The 12,038-nt window shown below is 40.3% G+C and overlaps 1 protein-coding gene across 2 annotated transcripts in view; it reads left to right on the plus strand.

Annotated features, from left to right (window-relative positions):
• Nucleotides 1-12,038, plus strand: part of PRKG2 (protein kinase cGMP-dependent 2) — a 125,995-nt gene that overhangs the window by 96,079 nt on the left and 17,878 nt on the right. For both annotated transcript variants that reach the window (XM_025289840.3, XM_006068181.4), the window contains one exon: nucleotides 6,971-7,134. In XM_025289840.3, the coding sequence (XP_025145625.1) occupies nucleotides 6,971-7,134 (164 nt within the window). The remainder of the gene's footprint in view (nucleotides 1-6,970; nucleotides 7,135-12,038) is intronic.

Consider the following 12,038-nt stretch of genomic DNA (forward strand, 5'->3'; position numbering starts at 1 on the left):
TTACAAAGAGCTGTGAAAAGAAGAGAAGTGAAAAGCAAAGGAGAAAAGGAAAGATATAAACATTTGAATGCAGAGTTCCAAAGAATAGCAAGAAGAGATAAGAAAGCCTTCTTCAGCGATCAATGCAAAGAAATAGAGGAAAACAACAGAATGGGAAAGACTAGAGATCTCTTCAAGAAAATTAGAGATACCAAAGGAACATTTCATGCAAAGATGGGCTCGATAAAGGACAGAAATGGTATGGACCTAACAGAAGCAGAAGATATTAAGAAGAGATGGCAAGAATACACAGAAGAACTGTACAAAAAAGATCTTCATGACCCAGATAATCACGATGGTGTGATCACTGACCTAGAGCCAGACATCCTGGAATGTGAAGTCAAGTGGGCCTTAGAAAGCATCACTACGAACAAAGCTAGTGGAGGTGATGGAATTCCAGTTGAGCTATTCCAAATCCTGAAAGATGATGCTGTGAAAGTGCTGTACTCAATATGCCAGCAAATTTGGAAAACTCAGCAGTGGCCACAGGACTGGAAAAGGTCAGTTTTCATTCCAATCCCAAAGAAAGGCAATGCCAAAGAGTGCTCAAACTACCGCACAATTGCACTCATCTCACACACTAGTAAAGTAATGCTTAAAATTCTCCAAGCCAGGCTTCAGCAATATGTGAACTGTGAACTTCCAGATGTTCAAGCTGGTTTTAGAAAAGGCAGAGGAACCAGAGATCAAATTGCCAACATCCGCTGGATCAATGAAAAAGCAAGAGAGTTCCAGAAAAACATCTCTTTCTGCTTTATTGACTATGCCAAAGCCTTTGACTGTGTGGATCACAATAAACTGTGGAAAATTCTGAAAGAGATGGGCATGCCAGACCACCTGACCTGCCTCTTGAGAAACCTGTATGCAGGTCAGGAAGCAACAGTTAGAACTGGACATGGAACAACAGACTGGTTCCAAATAGGAAAAGGAGTACATCAAGGCTGTATTTGGTCACCCTGTTTATTTAACTTATATGCAGAGTACATCATGAGAAACGCTGGACTGGAAGAAACACAAGCTGGAATCCAGATTGCTGGGAGAAATATCAATAACCTCAGATATGCAGATGACACCACCCTTATGGCAGAAAGTGAAGAGGAACTCAAAAGCCTCTTGATGAAAGTGAAAGAGAAGAGTGAAAAAGTTGGCTTAAAGCTCAACATTCAGAAAACGAAGATCATGCCATCCGGTCCCATCATTTCATGGGACATAGATGGGGAAACAGTGGAAACAGTGTCAGACTTTATTTTTCTGGGCTCCAAATTCACTACAGATGGTGACTGAAGCCATGAAATTAAAAGACACTTACTCCTTGGAAGGAAAGTTATGACCAACCTAGATAGCATATTCAAAAGCAGAGACATTGCTTTGCCAACAAAGGTTCGTCTAGTCAAGGCTATGGTTTTTCCTGTAGTCATGTATGAATGTGGGAGTTGGACTGTGAAGAAGGCTGAACACCAAAGAATTGATGCTTTTGAACTGTGGTGTTGGAGAAGACTCTTGAGAGTCCCTTGGACTGCAAGGACATCCAACCAGTCCATTCTGAAGGAGATCAGCCCTGGGATTTCTTTGGAAGGAATGATACTAAAGCTGAAACTCCAGTCCTTTGGCCACCTCATGCAAAGAATTGACTCATTGGAAAAGACTCTGATGCTGGGAGGGATTGGAGGCAGGAGGAGAAGGGGACGACAGAGGATGAGATGGCTGGATGGCATCACTGACTCGATGGACATGAGTCTGAGTGAACTCCAGGAGTTGGTGATGGACAGGGAGGCCTGGCGTGCTGCGATTCATGGGGTCTCAAAGAGTCGGACACGACTGAGCGACTGATCTGATCTGATACAAATACATCATACTGAAACATGTTAAGGGTTATCGCTTCATTCAGATTCTTTCACCAAACACATGTGGAACATCTGTTGTGCTACAAATGCTGTAGCGGGTAAAAAATTATTAGGATGTGATGCCTTTCCCCAAGGAGCTAGATTTATTCCCAGGCAACTAGAAGATGGTGCCAAAGGGTAGGTCATTGTGGAACAGAATCTGTTAAAGAACTGTGTAAGAGAAAGGAATTAATTTTGTAAATTCAAGGGTTTCAAAGAGGCAGCATCATGTGAGATGAACCTCCAGTGATTTTATTTTTATTTGGTTGAGTCAGGTCTTAGTTGTGACACAGGGGATCTTAGTTGCGTAGTGCAGGATCATTCATTGTGCCCCACGGACCCTCTAGTTGTGGCATGCAGGCTCCAGAGCACTGGGGCTTAGTTGTTTCGAGGCATGCAGGCTCTTAGTTCCTCGACTAGGGATTGAACCTGCATCCCCTGCATTGCAAGGTGGATTCTTAATCACTGGACCACTGAGGAAGTCTGCAGTTTGATTTTTTTGTTTGCTCTTATGTATGCAAAGCACCCCATTATCCTTTCTACTTTTGACTAAGCACTCTAAGTCTTTCAGGGGAGTCACCAGAGCTCCAGAAAGAATGGGATGTTGCTGTGAAAAACTCATGCATCCCATACTTTTGCCTCTCTCACCCACTGTTGCCTCAGTGGAAGCCATCCACTCTTGTCCATTTCAGTGGATGGACCTTAGTATCACAAGAACACAAAATCCTCTTTGGTTATTGGTGGACAGAATAAACAGATTCCATTTTACCCTTGTCTAGACTTGGGCAAAGAAAGTGCCCTGAAAATGCCACATAAATATTTTTTTTGGAATGTTGTGTCCCATGAATCATCTGGCTTAATTAGACTGGTCATTTTGTATCCTTTTTTTATATGACCAAGAGAACCAATATCTGACAAATTTTCTGTCCCTGAGAGAAACTTCTGGGAAAAAGCTAGCATTTACTGGATACCAGCTCCATCAAGCCACAGTGCTAATTTTTTTTTTCTTTTTTTCTTTCTGAAAGAACCAATCATTGCTATAAGTATAAAAACATCCTAGAACCTTCTGGTTTATTAAAATCTTCAGAGGCAATGTTTTTAAGATTTCAGCATAATATTCAGTTGACTTTCATAATGAGAATTTAATAGTGACAAGGGAAAACCTGAGTGTAGCTTCTCCAGAGATTCTTCTTAAAAGCTCAGTTCTGCTAAGAAAAAAAAAAAAAAGCTTTTTTAAAAAGAGGAGGTCTCTATTTTCTTTTCTTCTAGAATGATCCTTTTGAAACATTAGTCATGTCATGCACACCTCTTCTCTTAATCCTCCAATGGCCTCCTAGAAAAAAAGTCTGAAGTTCTTTCTGTGGTTTACTGGGCCACTCCACAATTTTGGCCTCACTTCCTGCCTCTTCTCCTCACACACTATGGCCCAGCCACAGTGGCCTTCTTGGCAATCCTTGATCTTCACCACGCATGTTCCCGAAGGCTAGGGCCTTGGTGCTAGCTCTTTATCTGTCAGGATCACTCTTGCTCAGATTTTTTACAGAGCTCTTATTTTTACATGCAGATTTCTGCTCAAATCTGCGTAAATGCTACCTCCCCAGAGAGGCTTTTCTGATCACCCTGTTTAGAGTGTAATTCATATTGATCTCAGTACATGTTTATATGTTTCTCCATAGCATATGTTAATATCTGGTAATATTATGTATGCTATTGTATATTGTCAAAGTTTTAATTGAAGTATAGTTGATTTACAATGTTGTGTTAGTTTCAGGTGCACATCAAAGTCATTTTGATTTTTTCAGATTCTTTTCCCTTGTGCAGTTCAGTTCAGTTCAGTTGCTCAGTCATGTCCAACTCTTTGCGACCCCATGAATTGCAGCACGCTAGGCCTCCCTGTCCATCACCAACTCCCGGAGTTCACTCAAACTCATGTCCATCGAGTCAGTGATGCCATCCAGCCATCTCATCCTCTGTCATCCCCTTCTCCTCCTGCCCCCAATCCCTCCCAGCATCAGAGTCTTTTCCAATGAGTCAACTCTTCGCATGAGGTGGCCAAAGGACTGGAGATTCAGCTTTAGCTTGTAGGTTATTATAAAATACTGAGTAGAGTTCCTGTGCTACACAGTAGGGAACTTACAGAGAACTTGTAGGGAACAATAAGTAGGTCCTTATTGGTTATATGATAATATATTTTTATTTATTTTTTCTTTCTTTCTCGTAAATGTAAACTCTAAGAAGATTGGGGGCTTTGTCTGTACCCTAGTGTTTGGTACATAGTGGTTTTCAATAAACACTCATTGAATAAAGGAAAGAACTTACATTTCTGTTGCCTAGAAGAGAAAGGGTTAAATAAAAGTTTGAAGCTTTGTAGTGGTATCCATGCTGGTTCAAGACAGAGGTAGTGTGGATTTTTATAGAAAATACACAGAGCTTCACATCAGAAGATCTGGGAACTTCTATTTGGCACCTCACTTTACAGAGGTCTGAGTGTTGATTTTCTCCAACCAGATGGTTTAGACTAAAGCTGATAAGATCAAAGGAGATAAAGAAAGTGGGAAATTTTCATAAGTCTTAAATTTTAACGTAATTACTGCCATCTCTTTCAGTTAGTATGTAAGTACAAAAGCAAAACCAGATACTCAAATTAAAATGTATCACTTTTAAAAATGTATCTTCAGTATCTAATGAACTTTCAGTCATCATTAAAAGGAAAACTTACTTGCAATTTAAAAAATGAGTTGAAAGGCTGTTATAAAACAACAAAATATGATATTTCCATTTGCATTCATGAAAATGCAGGTATAAGCATTTTTTTCTTGTCTCCTAAATTTGTCTTTAAAAAATTAGCTAGGATTTTCATATTGGTTCTTCCTCTCAGGAGTAAGTAGATATGCTAGTCTCAGTAAGTTGCAAATTTTAATTTCATAATATTCCCAGCCATCTCTTAGGTATAATCATTGTGAGTCCTTTTGGTAGATGAAAGAAAACAGTTAAAACCTGCTTCAAATTAGGTTGTTTAAATTCCCTCTTTCTAATAAGGAAATGTTAGGAAAAATTTCTAATACATAACAAAAAGCATTAGTAAAAAGATCAATTTCTAAGAGATTTTTAAAAGTAAGACAAATATTTTAAATATTAATACTTGAATAAAGAAATGAGGGCTGGATTTTATAGTTGACTGATTCATGTTTTTTTTAGATGAGGGCCTATTTTGATGTTAACCTGATTTATTTAATTTTTTTAGTCAAGATTACTGCCATATTATTGAGATAGTCCATGTGTAATAAAGCTATTAAAATGTGCATGTTGAAGCCCAGGTATAATTTGTGTGTGTTTACTTGAGGGAGGTGGAGGTTGGTTTTACTAAAATAATGTCTGTATGTATTTGGAGATGAAAGGTACACGCGAAGTCACCCCGTGGAAGGAAACCAGCTGTTTGTTTTGCAGGGCAGGACTTCAGTCATATACACAGCCTCGATTCAAAGAGTGGGTCTTCTGTGCTCCAGTCTTATTTCCAGTCTCTATTCTGTGCACAGAATTCATTGAATAGAGTCTCAGAGAAGTGGAGGGACCTATTCTGAAGCGACAGATGAGGGCAGTGCCCATACATCACCCTGGGAGAGTTCCCAATGCTCAGTCAGCACTGAGCTCAGCTGTCAGCTCCTAATGGCATCTTCCCCAGCCATCTTCTCCCTGATGTGCCAGAAGTCCATGTCTTTGGGCTCTCTGAGTTTATACTTTACATCATCTTCTGTATCATGCCTCACGTGGCATTTTATTATTCTCACATGTCTGTTTAAGCAATCCCAGTACTCCAAAGTTCTTCTAGTCCACTTTGTATCTATAGCACAGAGCTCGGCCAATTGTAAGTGCAGACTGTATTTTTTCAGAATAAATAAGTTAATCCAAGTGCTACCCATCGCCCACCACCCTGAGAGGGACTGAGGGTGTCAGAGTCCAGCCAAAGTTGAGATGGGATGATCCTAGCTTTTACTTCTGACTCCCAGCCTTGAGAAGTTTTTGCAGGCATTGTGCACAAAGGTTTTTCAAGACTGTTTAGAATTTTAAGCCCTTTTTTCCTCAACAATGGTTCCTTTTCCAAATCCTCAATTTCCTTTTATGATATGAAGTGCAAAAGTGTCAGTCACTGTCCCCTTTTCTTTTCCTAATGAATGCCACTGTTGATATTGAAAATTACTGGTCTGCTTGTCCTGAACTTCACCTTGGTTGGAAGGATCTCCCCTTCCTAAAGGGCTTCCCAGGTGGCACTAGCAGTAAAGAATCCACTTGCCAACATAGGAGCTGCAAGAGACGCAGTTTCGATCTATGGGTTGGGAAAATCCCCAGGAGAAGGAAATGCAAACCAATTCAATATTCTTGCCTGAGAAATCCCATGGACAGAGGAGCTTGGTGGACTACATACAATCCATGAGGTCTCAAAGAGTTGGACACAACTGAGTGACTGAGAACAGCACACAGCCCCTTCCTAAACCAGCCCTCTAGTCCTCTAGGAGTCCTGGGTGTAGAGATGTGTGCATGGGACTTTCTCCAGTGTAATGAGGTTTACCCTTGGCCCTGAATGAGAGAGTCAGTGTTTGTGAGTATGTGTGTGTGGTGTGAAGGGGAGGGTGGAGGCAAAGAAAGAAGACTGAAGAAGTTAAAGTGAAAGTTGCTCAGTAGTGTCCAACTCTTTGCGACCCCCTGGACTATGCAGTCCATGGAATTCTCCAGGCCAGAATACTGGAGTGGGTAGCCTTTCCCTTCACCAGGGCATCTTTCCAACCCAGAGATCGAACCCAGATCTCCCACATTGCAGACGGATTCTTTACCAGCTGAGCCACAAGGGAAGCCCAAGAATATTGGAATGGATAGCCTATCCCATCTCCAGTGGATTTTCCCAACCCAGGAATTGAACCAGGGTCTCCTGCATTGCAGGTGGATTCTTTACCAGCTGAGCTATCAGGGAAACCCTTAAGAAGTTCAAGGGAGATTTAAAGAAGAGTGTGAGTTTTATGATCTCTGAAGATTTCTTTGATCTTCTTTTCTAGGTTGACTTTGGATTTGCTAAGAAAATAGGATCTGGACAGAAAACATGGACGTTCTGTGGAACTCCAGAGTATGTAGCTCCTGAAGTCATTCTCAACAAAGGGCATGACTTCAGTGTGGATTTTTGGTCCCTGGGAATTCTAGTATATGAGCTCCTCACGGGCAAGTAAGTACCTTCAAGTTGTGTTCAGCCTCTTCTTCAGAGAACTGCAAAAATAACTTACTCATGATAACACACACACACACACACACACACACACACACATATATATATATATATAAAAGAATTTAACATTTTGGAAGTGTTTTTGATTAAGCATAATGCCTTTTCCTCTTCACGTTATGTCCTGTATAGCATGCTTTCTAGGTTATAACATGGTGAAAATATTCAGGAAGGTACAGCAAAGGAGTACAAAACTGCTATAGTTTATTTAGAAGGGCTCCCCAGGTGGCACTTGTGGTAAAGAACCCTCCTTCCAATCCAGGAGACAAAGAGACATGGGTTCGATCCCTGGATTGGAAGGATCCCCTGGAAGATGGCGTGGAAACCCACTCCAGTATTCTTGCCTGAGAATCCCATGGACAACAGAGCCTGGGGGGTTACAATCTGTAGGGTTGCAAAGAGTAGGACACAACTGAAATGACTTAGCACTCATGCATGCACCTAGAGGGGCAAGGCCTGTTGTTATAGATACTATATAAAGTATAATTAATACTTTATATACTTTTATATTAAGTATAATTTTACTTAATATATACTTCTATATAGTATGTATATATTAATGCTGCTGCTGCTAAGTCACTTCAGTCATGTCCGACTCTGTGCGACCCCATAGACGGCAGCCCACCAGGCTCCCCCGTCCCTGGGATTCTCCAGGCAGGAACACTGGAGTGGGGTGCCATTTCCTTCTCCAATGCATGAAAGTGAAAAGTGAAAGTGAAGTCGCTCAGTCGTGTCCGACTCTTAGCGACCCCATGGACTGCAGCCTACCAGGCTCTTCTGTCCATGGGATTTTCCAGGCAAGAGTACTGGAGTGGGGTGCCATTGCCTTCTCTGATATATATTTATATATATACTAATGTGTATATTATATATATATATATATATATAACTATATACTTTTATATTAAGTATAATTAATACTTAACTATAACTTCACTATACTAAGTGAAAGTTTTGGGACTTCATAATCAAAATAAGAAAGAGAATTGAAGTTGTGGGCTGTTATTATTTCCTCATATATTTTTTTCAGTTGAGAAAATAGCAGATGTATTTCCATTAAATCCATTGATCAATTAAATTTAACCATATTCTTCCATCATCCCAATAAATCATTAACCAGAAATGCTAAAAGAAGAAAGCATTGCTGGATTTAAATTTTAATCCCCTTGTCAACTGCTTTCTAGAGGTGCTGATGACCAGAGACAAAACACAGCAGGAGTTTTACAAGTTAAAATTGGATTGTCATTCCTGAAGTGATAAAGAGCTGTATATTAATGAATTCAGGATCCCAAACAGTCATGCCCACACACACACACACTTATACACATATGTGCACAAACACATATTACCTCACATTTGTAAAGCCTTTGCCAGCTTACAAAGCACTTACATCTGTTTTATCTAGTTTTGTTTTCACAAACTTATATGGAAGTTAAAGCAGGAATTTTTGTTATCTTAAGGTTTAAATTTGTATTATGATTATTTTATGATTTAAATGTTATGGATTAGAGGACTGGGTCAGAGATTTACCACTAAGACCTGGGATTTAATCTCAGGTCTTCTGACTCCAAATGAGACACGTTTTTTATTAAACACATGTGCCTTATACAAATGAGTTTTTAGTATAATGCATGGATGTACCCACAGCACTCAGGTCAGTTTTCTACCTCCATTTGTCATGAACTGATTTGGTCATCCTTTTAAGCCTTTACAACCAAATATCCTCAGTCTTGATTTCAGGGAGGATTTGCATATGGAACTGCATAAGAAATGCTGGAATGAGCCCAGTTCAGGGGATTCAAGGCTCAGCACATACTTTACCAAAGGAGAGTTTCTTGAACTTTATACACTGCAAATTTCAGTATTGGATTATGTGTGGCTCTGTTCTTTATCCTTGTCCACATGAAAGATTATTTGATATTATCTGTAATATCAAATATTTTCAAATATTCATTGCTTAAGATTTTGAAGGAAAGAAAAGAAAAATGTCCTGCTAGTCATTTAGAGAGAAAATTGCGTACGGTCTCAGGACACAAGGATTTCTGTTTCAAGAACTGGTTTTCTTGTCTCTGGAAAATAAGTCAGCTGCATTTCTAACAGATACGTGACAGCTCTTGTAGGTGCCTGGAGAACATACATTTCTGTCTTCATCAGCTGGAATACATTGTTACGTGAAGTGTGGAAATAAAGTGAGGGAATAGGAAAGGGGAACGATTCTTTGCCAAAATGGTCTTGAGTTGTCCTAAAGAAGTTAAGAGTGGGGGATGGGTGGGAGGGAGATTCAAGAGGGAGGGGGATATAAGTATTCTTACAGCTGATTCAAGTTGTTGTACAGCTTGTACACCCAGCACAACATTGTAAAGCAAGTATCCTCCAATTAAAAATAAAATATGAAAAAAAAAGTTGAGAAATCATTTTTATAAAGGTTTCCTGGGATAGGGTATGGGGACAGTTCATTTTATTAAAAAAAATTTTTTTTTCATTGATTTATTTTTATTTATTTATTTTTTTTACTTTACAAAATTACATTGGTTCATTTTAAATGCCCTAAAGTCAGGAGGTAAATGAAGATAAGAAAAGAACTGAAAAACCAAACCAAAACAAAACACTACCTACTTGTAAATCCATAAATAAGTTGAAGATGTTAGAGCGATGTTTTTTGTTTCCTACCTCTTTTTATTTATGAGTGAAACATAGATTATTGAAAAGTTGGTGCACCAAACTTGTTTCAAGTTTATTACAAAGAGTGGGAGCTCTCAGTATCCTCCCGTCTGCAGCGTGACTAAAATACGGCAGAGTTGTTTGTGAAAAACATCTTTAATTTTCAAAAATTAAATGACACAACAGTGTAGGTATGAAAGTGATTTTAAAAGCAGAGTCTATGCATTAACATGTTACTCAAATTCAGTGGTTCATTCCCAATGCTTTCTTTTTTTTTAAAATTAGCTTATTTATTATAATTAGAGACTAATTACTTTACAATATTGTAGTGGTTTTTGCCATACAGCGACATGAATCAGACACGGGTGTACATGTGTCCCCTCGTGTCGAACCCCCTCCCACCTCGCTCCCCATCCCGTCCCTCTGGGTTGTCCCAGTGCACCAGCTTTGAGTGCCCTGTTTCATGCATCGAACTTGGACTGGTCATCTGTTTCACATACGGTAATATACGTGTTTCAATGCTATTCTTTCAATCATCCCACCCTCACCTTCTCCCACAGAGTCCAAAAGTCTGTTCTTTATATCTGTGTCTCTTTTGCTGTCTCACATACAGGGTTGTCATTACCATCTTTCTAAATTCCATCAGATCAGATCAGTCGCTCAGTCGCGTCCGACTCTTTGCGACCCCATGAATTGCAGCACGCCAGGCCTCCCTGTTCATCACCAACTCCTGGAGTTCACTCAGACTCATGTTCATCGAGTCAGTGATGCCATCCAGCCATCTCATCCTCTGTCGTCCCCTTCTCCTCTTGCCCCCAATCCTTCCCAGCATCAGAGTCTTTTCAATGAGTCAACTCTTTGCATGAGGTGGCCAAAGGACTGGAGTTTCAGCTTTAGCATCATTCCTTCCAAAGAAATCCCAGGGCTGATCTCCTTCAGAATGGACTGGTTGGATCTCCTTGCAGTCCAAGGGACTCTCAAGAGTCTTCTCCAACACCACAGTTCAAAAGCATCAATTCTTTGGCATTCAGCCTTCTTCACAGTCCAACTCCCACATCCATACATGACCACAGGAAAAACCATAGCCTTGACTAGACGAAACTTTGTTGGCAAAGCAATGTCTCTGCTTTTGAATATGCTATCTAGGTTGGTCACAACTTTCCTTCCAAGGAGTAAGCGTCTTTTAATTTCATGGCTGCAGTCACCATCTGTAGTGATTTTGGAGCCCAGAAAAATAAAGTCTGACACTGTTTCCACTGTTTCCCCATCTATTTCCCATGAAGTGATGGGACCGGATGGCATGATCTTCGTTTTCTGAATGTTGAGCTTTAAGCCAACTTTTTCACTCTCCACTTTCACCTTCATCAAGAGGCTTTTTAGTTCCTCTTCACTTTCTGCCATAAGGGTGGTGTCATCTGCATATCTGAGGTTATTGATATACTGTATTGGTGTTTTTCTTTCAGACTTACTTCGCCCTGTATAATAGGCTCCAGTTTCATCCACCTCATTAGAACTGACTCAAATACATTTTTAATAGCTGAATAATATTCCATTGTATATATGTACCACAACTTTCTTATCCATTTGTCTGCTGATGGACATCTAGGTTGCTTCCATCTCCTAGCTATTGTAAACTTTCTTATTCATTGTTGCAACAGTGGCCTTGAAATACTCTCTTTTCTGTCCCCATGCTAGAGTCTCCAGCTCAGTATCTGTTGCTGGATCCTTCTTGTCCTCCTGACCTCAGGTCACTTCAGTGCTTGACCTGTTTTCTACCTATTCATTCCTTGGGTGATAACGTCAAGTCCCCTGGCCATAAATGCTGTCTAGAATTCCTCAGAACCACACCTCCAGCCCTAGGCTCTTCCCTGAATGCCAGACTCCTAAGTTCAACTGTTTGCTTAGCATCTCTATTTGGATGTTCAAGACATAACTCTTGATTCTCTTCTTCATAACCTGCTCTGCATCCTGTACTCCTAGCCCACTCCAGTCTTAGTAAAAATAGCTCAGTTCCATAGATCAAAACACTTTGTGCTTAGTCGCTCAGTCACTCAGTCATGTCCGACTCTTTACGACCCCATGGACTGCAGCCCGCCAGGCCCCTCTGTCAATAGGGATTCTCCAGGCCAGAATACTGGAGTGGATTGCCATGCCCTTCTCCAGGGGATCTTCCCAACCCATGGATC

Source organism: Bubalus bubalis, chromosome 7 (assembly GCF_019923935.1).
Source record: "Bubalus bubalis isolate 160015118507 breed Murrah chromosome 7, NDDB_SH_1, whole genome shotgun sequence".
NCBI lineage: Eukaryota > Metazoa > Chordata > Mammalia > Artiodactyla > Bovidae > Bubalus > Bubalus bubalis.